General features: G+C 45.9%; 1 protein-coding gene across 3 annotated transcripts in view; it reads left to right on the plus strand.

The window, feature by feature from the left end:
• Nucleotides 1-1320: 1320 nt before the first annotated feature.
• Nucleotides 1321-21936, plus strand: part of SLF2 (SMC5/6 complex localization factor 2) — a 51854-nt gene continuing 31238 nt past the window's right edge. The window contains exons 1-9 of one of the 3 annotated variants that reach the window (XM_075935587.1): nt 1321-1658; nt 6334-6482; nt 9127-9170; nt 12152-12855; nt 13866-13923; nt 14691-15847; nt 18898-18980; nt 20698-20817; nt 21473-21640. In XM_075935587.1, coding sequence (XP_075791702.1) covers nt 6478-6482; nt 9127-9170; nt 12152-12855; nt 13866-13923; nt 14691-15847; nt 18898-18980; nt 20698-20817; nt 21473-21640 — 2339 coding nt within the window. In that variant the 5' untranslated portion in view covers nt 1321-1658; nt 6334-6477. The remainder of the gene's footprint in view (nt 1659-6333; nt 6483-9126; nt 9171-12151; nt 12856-13865; nt 13924-14690; nt 15848-18897; nt 18981-20697; nt 20818-21472; nt 21641-21936) is intronic. The other 2 variants (XM_075935589.1, XM_075935586.1) reach the window with 2 other exon arrangements.

Genomic DNA, 21936 nt, shown 5'->3' on the forward strand with positions numbered 1-21936 from the left:
TTACAGAATAGTGATAGAGATGTAGCCGTGTTAGTCTGGGGTAGCTGAAGCAAAATGCAGGACAATGTAGCACTTTAAAGACTAACAAGATGGTTTATTAGATGATGAGCTTTCGTGGGCCAGACCCACTTCCTCAGATCAAATAGTGGAAGAAAGTAGTCACAACCATATATACCAAAGGATACAATTAAAAAAAATGAACAAATATGAAAAGGACAAATCACATTTCAGAACACGAGGGGGATGCGGGGGGGGGGGGAGGAAGGAAGGTAAGTGTCTGTGAATTGATGATATTAGAGGTAGGGAGAGTGGGATGTTTGTGAGTTAATGGTATTAGAGGTGATAATTGGGGAAACTATCTTGGTAATGGGTGAGATAGTTCAAATGTTTGTTGAGTCCTTTTTGGAAAGTGTCGAATTTTAACATGAATGACAGTTCAGAGGATTCCCTTTCAAGTGCAGATGTAAAAGGTCTTTGTAGCAGAATGCAGGTGGTTAAGTCATTGAGAGAGTGTCCTTTCTGGTTAAAATGGCAAGAAACTTGTTTCATTACAAGTTTCAGTATCGCAAGTGTCACCGTGTAAGAGCCTCTGGACTCCTGTAAACCCTTTGCATAGAAAGTTCCCGTTTGCTTTAGGCAAAGGTCAGCGGGGAGGGAAGCCTGGTCCAGCGGCTAGCTGCTCCTCCAGGACGGAGGCAAGCTGGATTGGAGCCTAGCTGTCCCAGGCTATGTCTACACTCACGGCTTCTTGCACGAGTAATATGCAAATGAGGCTAAGCGTGGAATATTGGCAAGCCTCATTTGCATAACTAACGAGCCACCAATTTTTTTCAGAAGAGGCTTTTGTGCAAGGAGCATCTACACTGCCCCTTCTTGCGCAAAAAAAACCCCCTCTCGTGCAAGGCTGTTCTTCCTGAAAAGTAGTCGGTGTCACGGCATCGCACAAGAGGCTTTTTCTTGTGCAAGAAGGGGCCGTGTAGACGCTCCTCCTTGTGCAAGAGCCTCGTGAAAAAAATGATGGGGGGGGGGGGGTCTGTCTGCAGTGGGCGGGAAGGAGGCTGCTCCTGGCAGGGGGGGGGGGGGGGCTGGGGGGCGCTGACTGCCCCCCCCGCTGGAAGGGACGGGAGGCTTCAACTGCCCCTCACACTACACGCCGCCCAATCGCTTTGTGATGCGCCGCGCGCGCGCAATAAAGGGCGCGAGGCGAGCCTTTCCCGCCCACCCCCGCGCACGGACCAATGGGAGCGAGGGAAGCAGCGCGAGGCCAGGGCGCCAGCCCGACCCGGCCACCCTCCCTCAGCCTCCAGGCGCCTAGGGGCGGAGCGTTTCTCTCTCGGCCCTCCCCCCCCCCGCCGCCTTTACAGCCAATCAGAAGGACGCTCGGTCTCTTGTCCCGCCGCGCGATCCGGGAGCCAATGGGGAAGTTGACCTGTGGGCGACGCAGCCAATCAGAGGCCCTCCCGCAGGGGAGGCGGAGGGCTGGGCGGGGCTACGGGCAAAGCTGGGGGCGCCGCCCTGGTTTCCGTTAGGCCCCTGCACTGAGCCCCGCCAGCAGCCGGCGCCATGACCCGGCACCTCAGCCCGGGCTCCCCCGCGGGGACCCCTCGGCGCCACCTCAAGCCGGCGGCTGCGGGGCGGGAGAGCGCCCGAGACTGCAGGTACCGGCGGGCAAGAGTCGGGGGGGGCCGCAGCGCCCCGGAGACCCCCCCTCCCTCCCGGCGCGGGGGGGGGGGCCGCAGCGCCCCGCAGACCCCCCCTCCCTCCCGGCGCGGGGGGGGGGCCGCAGCGCCCCGGAGACCCCCCTCCCTCCCGGCGCGGGGGGGGGGCCGCAGCGCCCCGGAGACCCCCCCTCCCTCCCGGCGCGGGGGGGGGGGCCGCAGCGCCCCGGAGACCCCCTCCTCCCTCCCGGCGCGGGGGGGGGGCCGCAGCGCCCCGGAGACCCCCCCCCTCCCTCCCGGCGCGGGGGGGGGGGGCCGCAGCGCCCCGGAGACCCCCTCCTCCCTCCCGGCGCGGGGGGGTGGCCGCAGCGCCCCGGAGACCCCCTCCTCCCTCCCGGCGCGGGGGGGGGGGGCCGCAGCGCCCCGGAGACCCCCTCCTCCCTCCCGGCGCGGGGGGGGGGGGGCCGCAGCGCCCCGGAGACCCCCTCCTCCCTCCCGGCGCGGGGGGGGGGGGGCCGCAGCGCCCCGGAGACCACCCCCTCCCTCCCGGCGCGGGGGGGGGGGCCGCAGCGCCCCGGAGACCACCCCCTCCCTCCCGGCGCGGGGGGGGGGGCCGCAGCGCCCCGGAGACCACCCCCTCCCTCCCGGCGCGGGGGGGGGGGGCCGCAGCGCCCCGGAGACCCCCTCCTCCCTCCCGGCGCGGGGGGGGGGGGCCGCAGCGCCCCGGAGACCCCCTCCTCCCTCCCGGCGCGGGGGGGTGGCCGCAGCGCCCCGGAGACCCCCTCCTCCCTCCCGGCGCGGGGGGGGGGGCCGCAGCGCCCCGGAGACCACCCCCTCCCTCCCGGCGCGGGGGGGGGGGCCGCAGCGCCCCGGAGACCACCCCCTCCCTCCCGGCGCGGGGGGGGGGGCCGCAGCGCCCCGGAGACCACCCCCTCCCTCCCGGCGCGGGGGGGGGGGGCCGCAGCGCCCCTTGCGGGGGGTCCACCCTCAGGCAGACCGCAGGGGGGGGGGTCTCTCCCGCCCCTCCCCCAAGGGCACTGCAGACCCCAGCCTGGGCTGCTGCAGCTCGCGTTTCCTCGGCAGCCTCCCCGGGAGAGACACTGGCGGTGCCCGGCCCCCGGCTGAGAGGTGGCAGCGCTGCTCTCCCAAGTTCTGCCTAGCGGAGGCTCTGCCAAGACAGACGCCTCCAGGGCTTGGTGTGGCCTTGGCCAGGTGCAGGGCGGGTTGTTGAACTTGCCTCTCTGGCGCTCCGAGTTGTGGCTTGTGCAATTCCGCTGCTGGTGGGGGTGGGGGGGGTGATGCTGGGGGTTTTCTCTTCCAGTTGGTGAAGAATTGATACACGTGCTGGTGGCAAATTGGCTGCGCCACTGTGATAGGGATGCGAACATGCACATGGTGAACCCATGAGCCTGGGCTCCTTGGTCAACATGCAGGGTTACAAGTTTACCTAAATAAACACACTTTAACATCCCTAGTAGGTGATTGGCACCAAATACAACAAAGAGGTAATCACTTCCTACCTGCCAGGGTGGTTCAACACTGGAATAAATTGTCTAGGGAGGTTATGGAATCTCCATCACGATATCAAGTATCAGAGGGGTGGCGGTGTTAGTCTGAATCTGCAAAAGCGGCAAGGAGTCCTGTGGCACCTTATTGACTAACCGAAGTGTTGGAGCATAAGCTTGTGTGGGCAAAGACCCACTTCCTCAGATGTATGTCACATGCATCTGACAAAGTGGGTCTTTGCCCACGAAAGCTTATGCGCCAACATTTCGGTTAGTTTATAAGGTGCCACAGGACTCCTCGCCGCTTTTCCATCATGATGACACAGTGCTTGGCCCTGCCTTGAGAGCAGGGGACTGGACTTGATGATCTCTCAAAGACCTTTCCAGTTCTAGTGTTGTCTGATTCTGTGATTGGTTGTGATGATAAGAGATGGGTGAATGGCAGCCTGGCAGCTCAGGCAGACTTGGAAGCAAAGGGAAAAAGGTGGCTGATCCAAAAATGTGCTAATTCAGGAGGTCGCTCATACTGGAGTCTTGCCCACATATGCAGAGGTTGCAGCTCTCCACATGTTTTGAATCCAGGAAGAATTGCAACCAATTAATTGGTCTTTACAGCTCAGATCAGAAGAGGCAGCTTCTGTTTATCTTTAACTCTAGTTGGCCTGCCTAAGAGATGACTAATATCAGCACATGATATTGAAATCAAAGCAACATGTGAGGGTGGCACCACATGAAAAAAAAAGTATACTAGCTGGATGCATCTGACCAGCTGTGTGTTTAACCCTTAACTAGTTGGTGTGGCACTCTGTTCCTTTCTAGTGTCACCAAGACCAGCTAGAGATCGATAAATGTTACAAAGGCCGAGTCAGCGCTGTTACTTGATAGTAGGGATGTGAATGTTTAATTGGTGGGGGCAGGAGTAGCTCCACACCTGCCACGGGAGGGTGGGAGAGGCTGCTCTAGTGTCACGGGGGCTACTTCAACCTGGCCAGTGCAACCCTGCCTGCAGCGGAAGGGGGGAGAGAGAAGAGCGTTCCAGCCAGTCTGGAGTGCTCCTCCTGTCCCCCCCAATAGGTTAACTGGTTAAACAATGTGTTTAAAAGGTTAACTGGTTAAACAATGTGTTTAAATGGTTAACCAATTAAACGGGATTTTACATCCCTACTTTATAGCGCTGAAATGTTTTGACTCGGGTTTGGGAACCCCCCACCACCAAGCTCAGCAAGTTACAGTGCTGTAAAGCACCACCAGTGTGAACCAGACTACAGCATTGGGCGCTGCACTCCCAGCACCGTTAGCACAGGGCTCTCCTGGAGCTTATGATGAGATCACATTTCCAGTTTAAACTGCTCCTGCAGCAGTACTGTAAATTTAAGTCTAGGGAAAACCTTAGTTAGGTAAGAGCCACATGGCTCTTAGCTCTGGCAAGAGAGACTCATACATTAAGAAATTAAACAACAACAAATAGTCTGGTAGCACTTTAAAGACTAACAAAACATGTACATCCTGTCTCTGACTTACGAACCGGTTACGGACCAAGCAATTGGTCGTGACTCAGTTCGTTCATAAGTTAGACCCCATTGAGTTACACGCGACTGCACTGTTCATAAGCGCGGATCGTGTTCGTAACTCGGGGTCCGCCATTTACGACAGCTTTGGTCGTAACTGCGAACGGTCGTAAGTCAACTGTTCGCAACTCGGGGACCAGCTGTACTGTCAAGATTCAGTCCTGCCCATAGATAACCAGATTCTGAAGTCAGCTGAATTCTGCCAATTACTTAGTCAGCTCCATCCTAAACTTTCTGTATATGACAGGCAGCTTTCTCCTACATGATGGAGCAAGCTCCAGTCTGTATGTTCACTAGCACCATATTTTGCCCTTCTATTTCCTTTGTTGTTTCCTCCACTTTAGTATTACCTGTTCTGGAGGGGAAACAGATGTAGTGTCATTTTCCTCTCTGTCTGACTTCCTGTTTGGGAAAGTGAAACTGATCTGTGTGGCTTTTGTTCTTTGTAAAGTTTTCAGATGAAAGTGGTTATTTTGAATGTCTGTTGGCCAACTTTTATCCTGTTACTTTGTAGATTTTGAAAAAGACTGTAAGTACAGAACAAAATCATTGCTTCTATAGATGTATTAATTTGAAATGCTCCATTGTGGCAAGGACAGATATGTTTTGTATCCTGCTCCTCTTCTGTGTACAGTAATTACTCGTTTAACACGTGCCTGCTTAACACGTTTCTGCAATAGCACTTTTTTTAGGGAACGTTTTTTGAATAACACGACCATCCCTGAAATAACACAAAAATAATCAAGTGGCAGACTACTTTGTGCGGCGGTATAAGTTGGTGAAAACCGTGGTAATACGCGTGAGCGGATAAATACATGTGGTCACAGCGCTCCTCCACTCACTCACGTATTTATCTTTGCGTTTTAACAAACCATGGTGACTTATGTTTATATGTGTTAAACATTTTTTATGAGAATGAGTCTGATCGTGAACGGAGCTCAAAAGTAGTGAAAAAGCTTAGAAAGCGCCATATCTTGCTACAAACAACTTTGCAATGAAAAACAAAAAGCAGCAAAGCAGCTCTTTATAAAGTTCAACCAAAAAAAATCAGTTGATGAACAAGATAGCCCTGTTCCAGCTACATCATCTAATGTTGACGTTGACGACCCAGCACCAACAAAAAATTGACTTGGTCGCCACCGTCACCACCTGAAACGCAACCCCCACCTTTTTTCATTATTTTTAATGGGAAAATTGAACCTGCATAGCACGTTTTCGCTTAGCACGAATGTTTTCAGATAAGCATCTATCGTGTTAAATGAGGAATTACTGCAATTGTGCTTTGTCTGATGGACTATCAATATTGGTTCTGCAGATTTCTTTAAAAGGTTAAACATATCAGACTAGCTCTGAATAAGGTGTATCTAGATAATAAACACTTTGGAAAGGCTGTGGGTCATGTTTTTAGTGTATTAAACAGATTAATGTTAGTGGTTAAAAGTCCTTTATAAAAAGTATTTCTGAAAAAATGGGCTTGTGCCTTTATTTCTTGTTTTGAGTTACGAAGAATGCTGAAAGTATGTTGGGTGGTTGGGTTTTTTTGTTTTTGTTTTTTCTTTTTTTATAAATTGAAGTATTTTGTGTTTTTTGTCTTATCTGCAGTGTTGTTTAAGACAATCCCAGTTGTGTGTGGGGTCCCCCCATGAGACCTTTTCGGTGGTTTCTGATGTATTGTGTACTCGCACATTATTTGAAAGAGAGAGATCTAGAATATTTAGTAAGGCTTACATTCTCCTTGAGAACAAAATGAAGTACGTGTTGACAAACATTTTGAATTCTGACTGAAAATCTTTCCCCTCTCACTTATTTACTTTCATTCTTTAAATTATTGTGATACTGTCACTTCCCTAGTTCTTCAGTTCTCTGTCTTCCAGATTTAATTACCTGGATTTTCAGCCTTTATTTTTAAAGGGAGGGCAAAAATGTACTGCTTCCCGAAATACTTAAAAACCTATGCCATCTTTTAGGTTTTTACTCCCACTGAGATATTTGTCTTTCTTTATCTGAAGTATCTAATGTATTCCAATATACTCCATTGTTTGAGAGAGGCTATTAGTCTTGAATAGCCATTGACTTAATAGAACTGATACTAACTATTGTGATGTATGATTGTTCTCTATAAATACATCAGAGGGATAAATACCAGTGGAGGAGAGGAGTTAAAGTAAAGTCACCAATGTGGACTCAAGAATAATTGAATGTAAACTGGCCATCGATAAGTTTGGGTTTGAAATTAGGCAAAGGTTTCCAGCTATTGAAGGAATGAAATTCTGGGATAGCTTCCCAAGGAGAGTAGCGGTTAATCTGACAGAAATGCATGTGTGCAGTTTTATGACCTGCAATGTGCATAATGTCAGACTAGATTATAATGATGGTCCATTTTGCTCTTAAAGTTTGAGTCTTTGAGATGAACTGCCATAGCATTCAAGTGAAGATGCTCCTGTGTTGATAGGAGAGACTTCTCCAGTCTACTACCAGGTGGAACAGATTGTTTAGCATTAGTAGTTAATACATTTCAAGGGACCATTCAAGGTGAAGTGACCTGTTAACTCCAAGTCATAGGAAGGAAAGGAAGGGATGTGGGGGCTAGGGATGTGAAAGACTAGTTGACTATCCGATAAGCAAATGCTTATTGGTTAGTCAACAAGCTTGTCAACTAGTTGCCCCCCTCCCCTTACTTCCCCGCTGCCTCTATCAGAAAGAGGCAGCAAGGGGGGGGGGGAAGGAAGGGGTACTTCAAAGCGGCAGTGCTGCATAGAGCCTGGGGCCAGATGGGCTCCAGCCAGTGCTGCCGCTTTGAAACATTGTGGGGAGCCTGACTAGATTATTACAAGTCATAAATCCAGTGTTTGAATCCATTGTTTTTAGTGTCTAGCAACATTATTAATATAAGCTCCCTTTTTTTGAAAGTGCACTGTTTCCTTTGAGGATTAAGACTGATGGGTCAGAGATAGTGAAGTGTTCAGACATGTGATGTAGTGTGTGTTTTCTCATATCAGTTTCCTGTGTGAGAGCATTTGAAAGCTTAGTTGTCCAGTTTCACCGGTATAGTTGCTATTGGGGCATCTAGTGCATTGGATGAGGAGTATCACATGTGGTAGGTATGTGTACGACCCCAGGACTTCAAAAGGTGTGTTGTGTGGGGTATTAGGGCTCTGCAGCATTCCAAGTGATTCTTCGTAGTGTAGCTGTTCTAGTTCATGCTGGACTCAACAGGAGTAAATTGAGTGTATAGAGAAGGGGGGAGCAGAACTGTAAAGGTTGTGAATGAGGACAAGAAGTTTGAAGTTGATGTTTTGGAAGAGTGGGGTCAGTGGAGGGATTCAAATAGGCAGGGCTCGACAAATAGTGTCATCTACTCGCCCAGTTACACCCCGGAAGAGCCGGCGAGCCCTGCAAATAGGGACATGATTTGATTATTGGGTACTGAAGAGCGAAAGCAGTGTGTTTAGAAAAGAGGAGGTTTCAGTTGTTCTAAGTCAGGGATGTTTTAAAAACTGTATATATTAGGGATGTGAAAGATTAACCAGCTAACTGGTTAGAGCTACTGCAGGCAGTGACTGGGCTGAGCGGAACAACTCCTGTCCATGGCAGGCCTAGCTTGACCACCTTCCCCTTCCCCTCTGCAGCAGGTTACGTGCTGACTCCCCAGGAGCAGAGCCCATAGTGAAACCTCCCGAGGAGTGGGGCCAGCAGAGGCTGCTGACCTCACTCCCACAGAGGTGGCTTCGCTGCGGCGTCAAGCCTCTTCCCTAAGAATGGGGCCTGCAGCTCTTGCCAGCTCCACTTGCAGGGAAGCAGCTTCATTGCAGCAGCGAAGCTGCCACCACCCTGGAAGCTGGGCCGGCAGCTTCTCTGGGGCAGGGGCTGGCAGCTCCGCTCCTCTGGAGGCTTTGCTGCGGGCTCTGGGGTATAAAGCTTAGATGATTGTCCACAGCACGTGTAACCACTGGGATTTTCAGCAGTTGTCCGATGACCTATTTAACCAACTTTTTACATCCCTAGTATGTATATCCATAACTTGATCAACAAGACTGGTTGTTTGAGATTTTCAGAATTGAATGGGAGGTGGGGTTTAGCCATAAAGGTTCAATTGAAATTAATGGAAATAGTTGGGTAAATCCCCTCAATTAGCTTTGAAAAAGCGGTCTTTAAAAATAACTACTTACTTTAGTTTCTTATATCATTTGGAGTGGAAAAAGGAATTCTGTCGTCTACTACTTGTTTTTTCAAGGCTTTATGCTGGACCACAGAACATCATTGGAATTTAGTTTTGACACTTAAAAAATTTCTGAACAAATGGGTAAAATTACAGGATTTCAGTTTTATCTTATGGCAGTAGTGATATAATGAAAACTGTATATTTAGCCTATAATACTTCTGTTTCCTTTTTAGGAACCAGTCTATTACAGATTTCTTCAAACCAGCTCCAAAACAAGGTAAGTTAATTATTTTTATGAATGGTTTTTCATACATGAGTTTTCCTTAATTATACAAGTGCAGAAATCTAACCACTTATTTCCAGTTGTGAAACTTGTAATCTACAAAAGACTGTTGCTGCACAATCAGACGTGTAATAAATGTTCCCGATCAAATAGGTCTGCTGTAAATATGACCTACACATCTTCTGGGAGTGGTGTGCTGTCCCATCTAGTAGCACTGAGACTGCTTATAGAGAGAACGAGTCTGCTGTATAACCTTAGTTAATAGCCAGCTGGCTTTTAGCTCATGCAGTAGAGGCTCATGCACAAGCTCCCAAAGTGTTAGGTTTGATTTCGCCTGTTGGTGTTGCATAACCCTGCATAAATTCTAGTAGAATGATAATGGCAAGCTACAGATTTCTTTGCCATTGATGCTAATTGAGCTAGAACCGCAATGGGCAACCTAGGCTAGCAAGTGGAGCCGCAGGCCACAAGATTGTCGTAACCAAGACGATGTGCCAGGATAGGGTAGCTTTTCTATCTGCGCTTGCATACCTAGAATTTACAAGGTGTACCTATTAAACTGTAGCAGCACTTTGATTGGATGCAGAAATAGTTCATAGCGCTCTCAGTCAATGTTGTGTGCAATCAGCACGCCTCTCTCTTCCCATGCCCTTGCTGGTGCTAATGAGGCTAATTGAGCGGGTTATTCTTACGTACATGCCTCTAGTTTTCATCCAGGACACACCACACGATCTGTTGTTTACAGCCAGGACCTAAGATACAACTGTATTTGCTCCAGTCCCACAGAGACAAATACCTACAAGATCTTTATCAGGCATTCTTAAAACTTAAATACTTCCTCAGATGGGTAACAAAACATATTGACAGAGCCAGACGAGTACCCAGAATTCTTCTACTTCAAGACAGGCCCAACAAGGAAAATAACAGAACACCTCTAGTCATTATGTAAAGCCCCCAGCTCAAACGCCTATTGTGCATCACTGACAGTCTACAATTTATCCTGGAAAACGATCCCTCACTCTCACAGGCCTTGGGAAACAGGCCAGTCCTTGTCTAAAGACAAACCCTAGCCTGAAGCAAATTCTTTCTGGCAGCTGCACATCACTCCTCAGACACACTCACCCAAGAACGTACCTCTGTAATAAACCCAGTTGGCCAACTCTGTCCACACATCTATACTAGCGACACCATCACAGGACCTAACCACATAATCCGCCACATCAGAGGTTCATACGACTGCACATCCTCTAACATGATATATGCCACCAGTGCCCCTCTGCTATGTATATTGGTCAAACTGAACAGTCTCTACAACAAAGGATTAATAGACACAAAACAGCTATTGGAAATGGTAACACATCTAAACCTGTAAGGGAACATTTTAACTTGCCTGGGCAAGTTAATCGTGAATGGATTTAAAAGTAGACATTTTTCTACAAAGGAATTTCACAATCCAACTAGAGAGAGAGAGCGGGAGTGCAGAATCAATTTTCATATGCAAATTTGACACCATTTCCCTTGGCCTGAACAAAGATTTGAACTGGTTAATGTATTATAAAATTAGCTTGCCTTACATTCAGCTCTCTATTGACATCAAAAGCTAAGCATGGTTCACTTCCAGCTCCCTCAAGTAGCCTCATTAGCCCCGGGACTACAATTGACAGGTAACTTTTTTTTCTTTCTCTCCCTTCTTATTCTGAGGGTCCCCCTTTTTTTTCCCCTCCATGCAAGATCATCTTATTAGAAGAAGTGGACTTTGCCCACTAAAGCTTATGATACTATATGTAAAATTTTATTAGTCTATAAGGTGCCACAGGGCTACTTGTTTTTAATCCAAATTATTTTTTTAACTTGGGTTAACAGCTTGAGTTCAACCCTGTGCTTCCCCCAGCACCGGCTCCTGTTCTCCTTCCTTTGCTGACTCTCTGATGGAGGCAGCAGGGGGAGGAGGGGAAGCGACTAGTTGAGTCACTGCTTGACTATCCAATAAGCTTATGGAGCTTCAGGGGGTAGCTGAGTTAGTCTGTTACCAAAAAAAACTCCACCAGCTGTTCAAAGATAACCATAGAAGGATTGGCTAGGGGAGGAGTTTTTATTATTGCTGTATTGGTTTTATTTGTTTTGTTCTTTTTTTTGCATGCTGCGCTGTCTAAGACGAATCAGAGACAGTGATTTAATATAATCAAATTGTAGTTAAAGTTTGCAATTGGTTAAGTGCATTTAAGTCTCAGGCTTTCCTCCTTCACAGCCCCAGTCCCTTGCCACAAAAAGCCACCACTAGACAATCTTCGAACCACTGGTTCATCAGATACCACTCAGAAAGTTACAAAAAAAACCCAACAAATGGTCTGGTAGCACTTTATAGACTAACAAAACATGTAGATGGTATCATGAGCTTTCGTGGGCACAGCCCACTTCTTCAGATGACTGGAGTATGAGTAGGGGATATGAAAACTCGAAATAAATAGGAGAGGGGGGAGAAAAAGAAAAAGGAAAAAAGGAAGGGGGTGTGTGAGACAGCATCATTAAGTATCTGAAGAATGGGTGCTTAAACCTAAGCAGGTCAAAGTAAATAGATGCTGAGACAGGAAGGAAACTACTCACAGAGTTGTTAGCACCTTAAGTGGTTATGAAGTAGATAATGTCCTAGCCAACCCATACCCTGATTAAGTCCGTTAGCACGTGAATTGAATTTATGTATGAAATGTGATTCGAATGCTTCCCTGTGGATCTGGCTTGTAGAGCTGGCCTGTGACAAGACGGCCACTTGCAGGTCTGTTAAACTATAGTTAGGTAAGCAGAAATGTTCATCATCAGATTTTTGTGTTCCCTTTACGTATATCCAAGTTCTTAGCACCTTCAGTGATAGTCCCCACCAATTTGTCATATTTTGTGTCAAATCTTTTTTTTTGTAATAGAGGGTTACTAATTTATAATTTTTTTATATTTTGTATCTATTTAAATTGGCTATATAGACAGAATCTTGTTGTGTTCTCCGGACAAAAGAAATGTAAAAAACGGAGTTGCTGGACTGTCAGTCACATGTACAGAACAATTTGAAAAGAAAATATCTTCTGAGAAGAAAACTAGAAGGGAAACATTTCCAGTCCAACCAGCAAACAGGAGTCCTGTAATAGATGGCTTATTGAGAGGAACGAATAGAGAGAAAAAGGACAGTCCAAACGTTTTAGAAAACAACAGAGCATGCATGGTGCCAAGCACAAAGTATCCGAAGGTTGTGGTTCGAAAACTCCTTATGTCTGCATGCTCTCCAAACTATTCTTTGACAAAAAAAGATAAGACTAGTATGAGAGAACCTGGGAGGAATGAGAAGTGTCCAACTAAAACAAGAACATCGTTGTTTTATGAAAATGGTAGGGAACAGCAGATTGAACGTATGGATTTAGAGGAAGCCAATTCAAACCCCTGCAAACGGGTTTCTACATCAGAAGCAGATACCTTAAACTATGCCAGAAATAATGACAATGTGAACAATAAACCTTTGTGCCAAAAACCAGGACATTCCACAAAGCTCCAGCACAGCTCTGAGTCACAGTTCTGGTTACCACTGGATACTTACTGCAGAGAAGGAGAGCAGAAGAGACAAAGAATGGAACAACCTAAACTGCAGCCCTTCAGCCCAGTAAAGGCATTCTCAAGATCAGGTGTATTAAACCAGGTATGTCTGCAAGTGTCAGTAAGGGCCAAACCTCTGACCAATATTTCAGGTGAATGTGATTACATAAAGAATATAATGCATAGTGCTGTCTTTTGCCCTTCCCTGTGTCATTTGTACGTAAAACATTGATAAACTTTATCTTTTTTAAGTTAATCAGAAATAACAAGCTTAAAAGCTGCCTTCTCAAAACAGAAGACTACCTAACTCTGGTATAAGTTTACTCTAATACACCAAATCTTGAGAACCCATCTGATAATTCATAATCTCAAATCATAAGCATTGAGCAATAGGCAGAGATATTAGCTGTCCTCTCAGGAGCAGTGATCTGCTTTCATTGTCTAGTTTCTAGACAAACACAGTGCTTTGATTGAAATTGTAGTCCCCTTCTAATTCATTGTTAACCTTAAATGCAAAGGCAAATGTGCTAGTTTCCAGCATCGGTACAAGTGTGCAAAACTACTATCAAGTATATTGATGTAACTAGCATTTATTAAAAAAAAGCTTGTGTTTTGACAAGATAATTTCAGGTGAAACAATGATTCTCTCTTTCTGTTTGTCACTTTTAGGCATTTACTGCGTTACAATTAAGGCAGCAGTTCTTAAGCTCTGGGTCGGAACTCCAAAGTGGTCATGACCTTGTTTTAATAGGGGTGCCAGAGCAGGAGTTAGACTTGCTCAGGGCTTTGGCTTCAATCCTGAGAAGTGGGGCTCAGGATACAGGCCTTTGGTATCCCTGCCTTTCTTTCTGGGGTTGTATAATAATTTGCTGTCAGAAGAGGTTTGTGGTCTGTGGCAGTGGTCCAATGAAGTTTGAGAACCCCTGAGTTAAGGCGTAGCACTCTTTTAGATGTGAACCTTACAGCCAAGAGAAACAAAAAGTAGTTTTAAAAAAAGTGGAAATGGTACTGGTATTTTTTCTAAATTGAATTTGGTATTTATTTCACCAATCTGGCAAGTCCTATTTAAAAACAATGCTTAAACAAGTAACTTTTTTTTCATCTTAACAATAGGGCAATGGATGTCTCGTAAGAAAAAGATCAAGCTCTACTTCATGGGAGACCACTTCAGGTAGAAACAGTGCTAATGATGTAGAATTAGTTGGAGCAAACAGGTTACCTCATTTTAATTATTGTAATTGACTAATGGCTAGATTCCTTTTGAATTTAGGATATTCCTTGTTTGTGCATGAAGCTGATGAGGACTCCTACTTTCAGAGAAGCTCATCAGTAGCTAAGAAGCTAAATCTGAAATTGTGCCACATATATTCTTAGTTTTTTAAATGTCAATTAAACAAATCTAACTGTTACAGCATGGTTGTGATGGTTTGGCTAGTTGTGGTAAAGTTGAAAAATGACTGGGAGCTGCTGAAAATATTAAAATACAGTATATAACTAAGTGGTGCTGTGGCCATGTCTGTCCCAGGATATTAGCGAGACAAGGGCTCCTTGTAAACTCAAAAGTTTGTGAGTCTGATGAACAGAGAAGGAGCTCTGCTTCATGGTGGTGGCAGAAAGCAAGAGTGCTCTGGGAATGGGGCGCTTTGCTCCCTGCTGCTGCAGTGATGCACCTGACAAAGTTGGTCTTTGCCCATGAAAGCTCATGTCCAACTAAATCTGTTAGTCTTTAAGGTGCCACTGGACTCCTTGTTGTTTAACCTGAATACTGTGGACTAAGTGAGAAAATTGCTGTTTGTGCTCAAACAGTGTCGTTCGTGTTGTTAGTGAGGAACTAACAGTTGTCTTATTTCTCTATTAAAAAATACTGTTGTCACACAGTGTTAAGTGATTCATATTTGTTATAATGTCAGTTTAAGTTTTTTCAAACTTTTTTCACAGATGATTCATCTCAATCAAAGCAGGTTTCTCCTCCAGTTCTATCAAGATGGTCAACTGAAAAGGCTGTTAATATATGGAAAAAACAGTCCTTCTGCCTTAGCTCAATTTCTTCAGGCCTGTCCAAACAAAAAGACTTTCCTGGAAAGAGAAAAAGGATATCTGTGAACATGGATTTGAAAAATTCAGGAAAACCTGTGGTACAAACTTTGAATGAATCTCATTTCAGCAGGTCACCTGAAAAATGCAAAAATAGAAAGTCTAAATCAATAAAAGACATTGTATTAGAGACTCTGGGTAGTGGTGCTCTGCAACTGGAGAATGCTGCTATGTCACACGTAGAAGACGTTCCTTTTTCAAAGGAATGTTTTGACATAAGCCACGAAAAAGATACTTCCTCATATGTGGCTTTATCACCTTTATATTCTGGAAACCGTGCTAATAAAAATGACCAAATCTGTGGTGCAGATACCAAAGATCAGTTACAAGAATCTGGCTCACATTTCCTCTTAGAAAAATCGCCGTTTTTTCCTCAGGAAAAAGCTACTATAAAGACTGATCTCCACGAATTAACTAAATCTCAGTCAAACACTGTGTGTAAAGAAGAAACAATTAAATGCCCACATTCTTCTTCCCATATTCAAAGTGCTGGTTCATCTCTGGTATTAGAAACTAGTAAAGAACAAGTCAAAGTGACTCGGATTGAACCTCTCTTTTGTAAAGCTGTTAATGTACAGCTTCCCTCAGAGTCTCACAAGAACTTTACTCAATCAAAAGAGAATACTGTAAAGAATTCAGAGGAAAATTCTAACTTACCTTCAATGGACATTATTGGCTTCTCTAAAAGGACTAGCAAAATTGTTGCACGTTCACTGACTTTTGAAGATGGATGTTCAGCTAACAGCCCTATGTCTTCACAGGTTTTTAATGAGTTGAACATTGAAACCTCCAGCATAACTTCTGTGAACAGAAAATTAAGCAACAGTTCTGATAGTGGAGATGAGAGTTTTGACTGCAGTCTGGACAGCGATGAAGAAGAAATGCTATTGCCCCTGCAAGATATCCTGTCTTCAAGTTCAAAACCGCATGGTGGAACTCCAGAGGGAACTTGTCCTGAGGATCTTTCACAAGACACCTTGACTCCATCACCCAAGCTTCCTGTAAGTGGGCCATGAAAAGTAGAGTGTTTTCTAAGTGAAAAGTCTTGTGTATTTGGCTGTACAACTGCGTAGTCACTTTATGGGCCTGATCCTATAATGTAGTGAGCATCCTTCTGTCATGTATTGTCACACTCATCCTTACGCCATCTGAGTATTTGCAGATTATGTAACATAAATAAATTTATTTTGGCTCTTTTCCCTTCCACTTGAGGATATTAGCAGTTTCAGGAACTCTGTTTTCCACTTACCCTTCCCGTTAGAAAGGAAACTTTATATTCTATTGTTGTCCTGAGTGTGGCAAGATCCTTCGTTGGTCAACTTTGGTTCTTTTCAGAGTTCAATATTTTTTGGGCTGGCTGCCAAGTCAGCTCTTTCCCAGTCTCAAGAAGTTCATCCACTCTAATCTTAATTAGTGGTTCTGAAAGTCGGGAGGTGTTCTTTGATGTGTATCAGACCATATTACTGAAGGAGCCTAAATTTCAAGGAAATTGAGAATGTTTGGAACCTTACAAGAGAGGCCAGGACTTGTCCGGCATTCACTTCTCCTTTTTTCCCTTACTCTGTCCATTAGGGTGAACTCCACTTTATAATGTACATGGGTATTTTGGGGCTGACCTAACAATATGACTTTACCAATGATTTGTTCAGTACCACAGTCTGGCAAAAAAGGCTGCTTTTTTTTTTAAAAAATTTTAAATTTGTAGTAAAATTTAAAGGAGGTGTAATAAGGTCACCAATGTAGTAAGTCAGGATTTACTATTGTGGTGTCCTGACAGGTGGTCTGCTCCATCGATGATAACCAAAAGGCTGCATGAGTGTGTGCTTAGTCGTGTGCCATGTTAACTTGTGCAATTAGTTAACACAGCAGACTTGGAGAGACCTCCAAAGACCACAAATCAGATAAGGATTGAAGGTGCCTGTTTGATTAGATCATGTCTGTCGTTCATGCTGTTGTTTTAGATCCTTTCCTGAACCTGGACTGGTATCTGGGGAGTGTACCAAGGTCTTTTTTTAATGAGCTGGTGTTACCATCCTTTTAGAATGTGCTTTCAACTTATGACCGGTACCAATTACTGTTCTGCGCCTGGGCCTATTACCAATTAGTGTTTTACACACTCAGCCCTGTTTATGCCAAGTTGTGTGAGCAAGGGCCTGCCTCTTGCTCACAGCTTGGCATTGCTTTATATTAGCCAAGTGTTGTCCATTGTTAGCTAGGCCTCAGGCCTTAAACCAGGCCCGTACTACAGTAAAGCTCCAATTGTCCAGCATCCAGTGGTCCGGCACTCACGATAGTCTGGCATCAACTGGAACCCGGAAGTGCTCCGGCCAGCTGGACAATTGGAGCTACTGTGAGCTCCATGGGCACTCGTGGCTGGTAAAGGAAAGAGGGGAAGGGGATTATACCCGTGTGACGGGTCTGCCGGGACCTGCATTGTGTCCGGCCGGGGAGTGGGGGATGGGGCGGGGAATGGCGTGGCGAGGAGTGAACCCTCTGCTGTTTTGCAGGAAGGCTGGGGAAGCCCCGCGCCACCCCCAAGAGTTTCCAGGAGGGGAGCGGGTTCCCCACCCCCCAGACTGCAGTAGTTATCACAGAGCAGGTGGGTGAGGGGCGGCACTGCGGGACCAACCCAGCAGCACCTGAGCTGCTCTGCTCCGCCATTTATCTGCCGCTCGTCCATTTCAGCAGCTGCGGACTTGGGGGAGTGGTGGAGTAGAGCAGCTGGGGTGCTGCCGAGTTGGTCCTGCAGCCCCGCCCTTCACCCCCCTGCTCGGCGCCCGGGGCACCCCAGCTGCTCTGCTCCACCGCTTGTCCCCTGCTCGTCAGTTTCAGACATGTGTGTGAAATTAAATGGACGCTACAGATAAATAGTATGTTACTTAATTGCCAGGACCATATCTTTTGTGGGAGATTTTCCTGGGGTTTTTAAATTATTTTTTTAAAGGAGTGCACACAATAATTTAGAAGAAAAATCAAGGGGAAAAAGGCTCTTGAATTGTGCTGAAGCTATCTCAGGCTGAATTTCTAAATGTTAATCTAATGCAGGATCTGGTAAAAGTGCTTCTTCATTCCCTGCCAAAATGTTCCTTTTAGTTTCTGTGATTGTACCCATCTGACACTGAGTCTTGTGTTCCAGTGTTTGAGTTCTTTTTTTCCTTTTTGTTGCTAGCCTTAATTCTTTTCAGCACTTCTTTGGTAAAATGGGATATGACCTTAAGAAGTGAGCAAGTGTATTTGCTTAACTTTTACATGGTGCCTTTCACTGTAGTTTGACACCCATTTTACATATAAATTAAATGAGGCTTAGAGAGGTAATTTTCTTGCCCAGTATCACATGGGAAATGTATAGTTGAGTTACAAATAGAACTAAGATGTGAGATGGTAATACCCATGTTTCATTTGCTGGTCAGTGCAGTGTCAGACCAAAAATGTTTATGCTGTTTGCGATTGGCTTTGTAATCTGTCAAATGGGGTTCTTTGTCTTAGATTTATAAAGGTATTTAAGTATTGCCTTGCTCTTTAACCCTCTTACATTTCAGGATCTCCTTTACATTTCTGAGTGCAAGATCATATTAGGGATGTAAGTGACTAATTGACTATCCAATAAGCAAAAGCATATCAGATAGTTGACATGCTAGTTGACTGTTTGCTTCCTCTCCCCCACTTGCTGCCTCTATCAGAAGAGGCAGCAAGGCAGGGGGAAGAGGAGGTAGTGCTGTGGCGAGCCAGCTTAAAAGCCAGTTCCTCCAGCTCCATGGGAGGGGGCAAGGGCACAGTGGTGGTGTTCCAACTTGAAATGTATAAGAGTCCCTGCTGGGGCTCTTGTACATTTCAAAGGCAGAACGCTGCACGAGTCCTTATCGAGTAATCGAATAGTTGATGGAAATCCCATTGACTATTCTATTAGTTAATCAGAACTTAATATCCCTAGTTCATATATGATCTCTTCTTTAACAGTGGGATTAAATTGTAAATGCTACCTTTGTCTAACAGTGAATCATCTTAAAAAGACTTCCCATTTAAAAAAAAAAATCATTCTACTTCATTACAGCTTTCTAAGCTTCCTGTTGTGAGTCAGGTGTCTTATGTGAACAGCCTAGAGCATCTCTTGAAGGAGAAGGAAGAATCCAAAAGGTTAGCAGGTTTATTATTTTAAGGTAAATCTAATAATACTTGTGAAAAATGCTAAACTTGTTTATGGAATCATAGGTTCTCAGTTCCTCTCAGAACTGCTACAGCATGAGCAGTGCCAAGTTAAGAGTTGAGGTACCATTGCCAGTGTGCCTCAATCTGTCCCTAGAGCAGTATGTGGCTGAGTTTTGCACACAGCCATGGCCCAGCTACATGCTAAAGGCTGCAGGGTCCAGGTGCCCAGTGCGGTTGGGGGCTGGTGGATGGCCTTGCAGTGTGGGCGTCAGGAGCTGAAGGCTGCCCAGCCAGCCATGAGGGGTCTGGGTTCAGGCTGCTGTGTGGTTAGGGGTGTCGCCTGGCCCCATATGGTGGGATCTTGGATTCCTGCTCCTGGCCCAATTCTGTTGAGGGGTCTCCGGGCGGGAGGCACTGGGGATAGAGGTATGTGAGGGAGGAGTTGTGGGGATGCGCCCCACGTTAACACATTGGGAGCCTCGTATGCAGCTCCCACTAAATCGGTTGAGAACCACTGATTTACAAACACCACCTGAGTGAGTGTTAATGAGCCTATTAGTAAAGCAACACAGATTGAGTCTGTATTATACTGACACTTTATAGGTCTGTTAAACACCCCACCCGCTCCCAGGCATAGCACATTTCAACACTATAAGGTGCCAGTGGGAATGAGATTATGGCTCCCAGCTCTGTTAGCTACCCCCTTCCTGGAGGTGGTTACATAGAGCACTGAGAGAGCGGTCTGCCATTGCTTGAGCCATGGCCATGCTTTCAGTTTAAAGCACTGCCATGGCAGTGTTGTTGCAGCTGCGCTTTAAACTTTAAGTGTAGACAAAGTCAGTGTCAGTTGTGGCTTTTGCGATGTGTGCACTTCTCCTTAGTCTCAGGCCAGATCCTATTTTCTCCTTTATTGTAGGCCCCCAAATAGCTGTTAAGTATTGGGGGAGGGATAGCTCAGTGGTTTGAGCCTTGGCCAGCTAAACCCAGGGTTGTGAGTTCAATCCTTAAGGGGGCCATTTAGGGATCTGGAGCAAATCTGTCAGGGATGGTACTTGGTCCTGCTGTGAGAGCAGGGGACTGGACTCAATGACCTCTCAAGGTCCATTCCAGTTCTGTTATTTTTATTATTTTTTATTATAGGTATGAAATAAAATTACTTGCATACATTTTATTACTGTAGCATCTTCCAAGCTGGTTGCTGTTCTTGAGATAGACCTATGAGACACTAAAATAATGTTTTGCTGCCTATCAAGATCAGAACAACCATGGTTTGGTGGGTGCAATCAAAGAACATCCTTCCAAGATGTCCGGAAGGGAAAAGGTGTAGGCTGGAATGTGTACTGATGCCAGTTTGTAATGGTGGGAGGGGATACTATTGATAATCTAGCTAGTAACAGACTTGACATAGAAGTAAATTCAAAAGCTGATTAATATAGAGTATACTTCCCATTGCTTTTTTACCTTTAGTAATTTCTTGATATTATTTACAAGTCAGATCATACAGCTACAGTAATCTTCATCAAACTGTTTTAACTGATAACCTTGCTGAATATACTCTTCAGAGTATTTCACATTATAATGTACTTCACATGATGCTTTAATCCAAAATCTAAACTCTAATCTACAATGACAGTACGTACTTCCATTTGTAAAAATTTGTAAAAATTTACAATAATATGGTGCTCTGCTCTTGGCTCCAATGCAGGGTAGATGAACTAGAGAAGCAACTACAAGAAGATATACAGGAAATTGGACTAAATTCTTCAACCAGAGAGGAAGAGCAAGAAAACTCAGATGAAGATAGAGAACTGTCAGAAGAACACAGGTTTTTCCCTCTTTAATATCTAAATCTGTTTAGTTTCTCTAGTCTCTCGCACAGACAGGCATACTCAGTGAGATGTTAAGGATTGCTGTAATCCAGTGGTCCCCAACCTTTTCAGGTTGTCGGGCGCCAGGGGGCGTGGCCGTTTGCCCGCTGGGCGCCAGGGGGCGGGGACAAGTGCGCGCCCGGGGGCGGGGCCCCCACCCTCAAGCGCCGCGCGCCCGGGGCCGACGCGCCCCTCCCCCCCCCCCCCCCCCCCCCCTCCCCCCGCAGAGCGCCGCGCGCCCGGGGCCGGTGCTCCCCTCCGCCGAGCGTGTGTCCCCCCCCCCGCAAGCGCCCGTGCGCTATGTGCCCGGGGCCAGGCCAGCCCCGAGCACCTGGCGGGCGCATTCAAATGCCCCCCGCGGGTGCCATGGCACCCGCGGGCACCGTGTTGGGTACCATGGCTGTAATCTATTCCTGTTGCTCTTTTTGTGTTTTTAAAATGAAAACTCCTTTACCTTCAGAGTCCCACATGATAACTTGGCAATAACTGTTTGAGGCTAAAGAAGCTTTTCAGTTTAAGGCTGAAATATTCATCAGCCAAGGATAAAACTGTCTCAGATAGGAAGAGTCCTCCAATTATCTAAGTTCACAGGAACAATTGTGTGTATTACAGGGCATTTATCAAGAGGTTTTCCATAGTAACTGATGCCATTCCTGATTATCATCCTGGAGAAGAAATATTTCACTTATCAAACTCTGGGAAAATCTTCAATCAGCATAACCTTGATTTGAGGAATTCTGGTTTCATCCCTCAAAATCCTATAGAAAAACTCCTCCTTAGGTAAGGATTTTTTTTCCCTTTTATTATTGCCGTTTAATGGAAGGCTGTCACAATGACTAACTTTCGAAGAGTTAAAATACTTTTGGATGGTGTCCTTCAATAGTTTCATAAAGATCAAAATTGGATTTTTAAAAATTCAACATTTCACTAGTCAGCTTTTAATTTTCCCTTTGCATTGCTCTTAGCTTCAGTGGAGACATTAGACAGTGTCTAATTTTTTTTAAAAAAATTTTTTAAATTGGGTTCATCAGTGGCTGTTAGCCAGGATGGGCAGGGATGGTGTCGCTAGCCTCTGT

The sequence above is a fragment of the Pelodiscus sinensis genome, chromosome 8, assembly GCF_049634645.1.
Source record: "Pelodiscus sinensis isolate JC-2024 chromosome 8, ASM4963464v1, whole genome shotgun sequence".
Classification (NCBI taxonomy): domain Eukaryota; kingdom Metazoa; phylum Chordata; order Testudines; family Trionychidae; genus Pelodiscus; species Pelodiscus sinensis.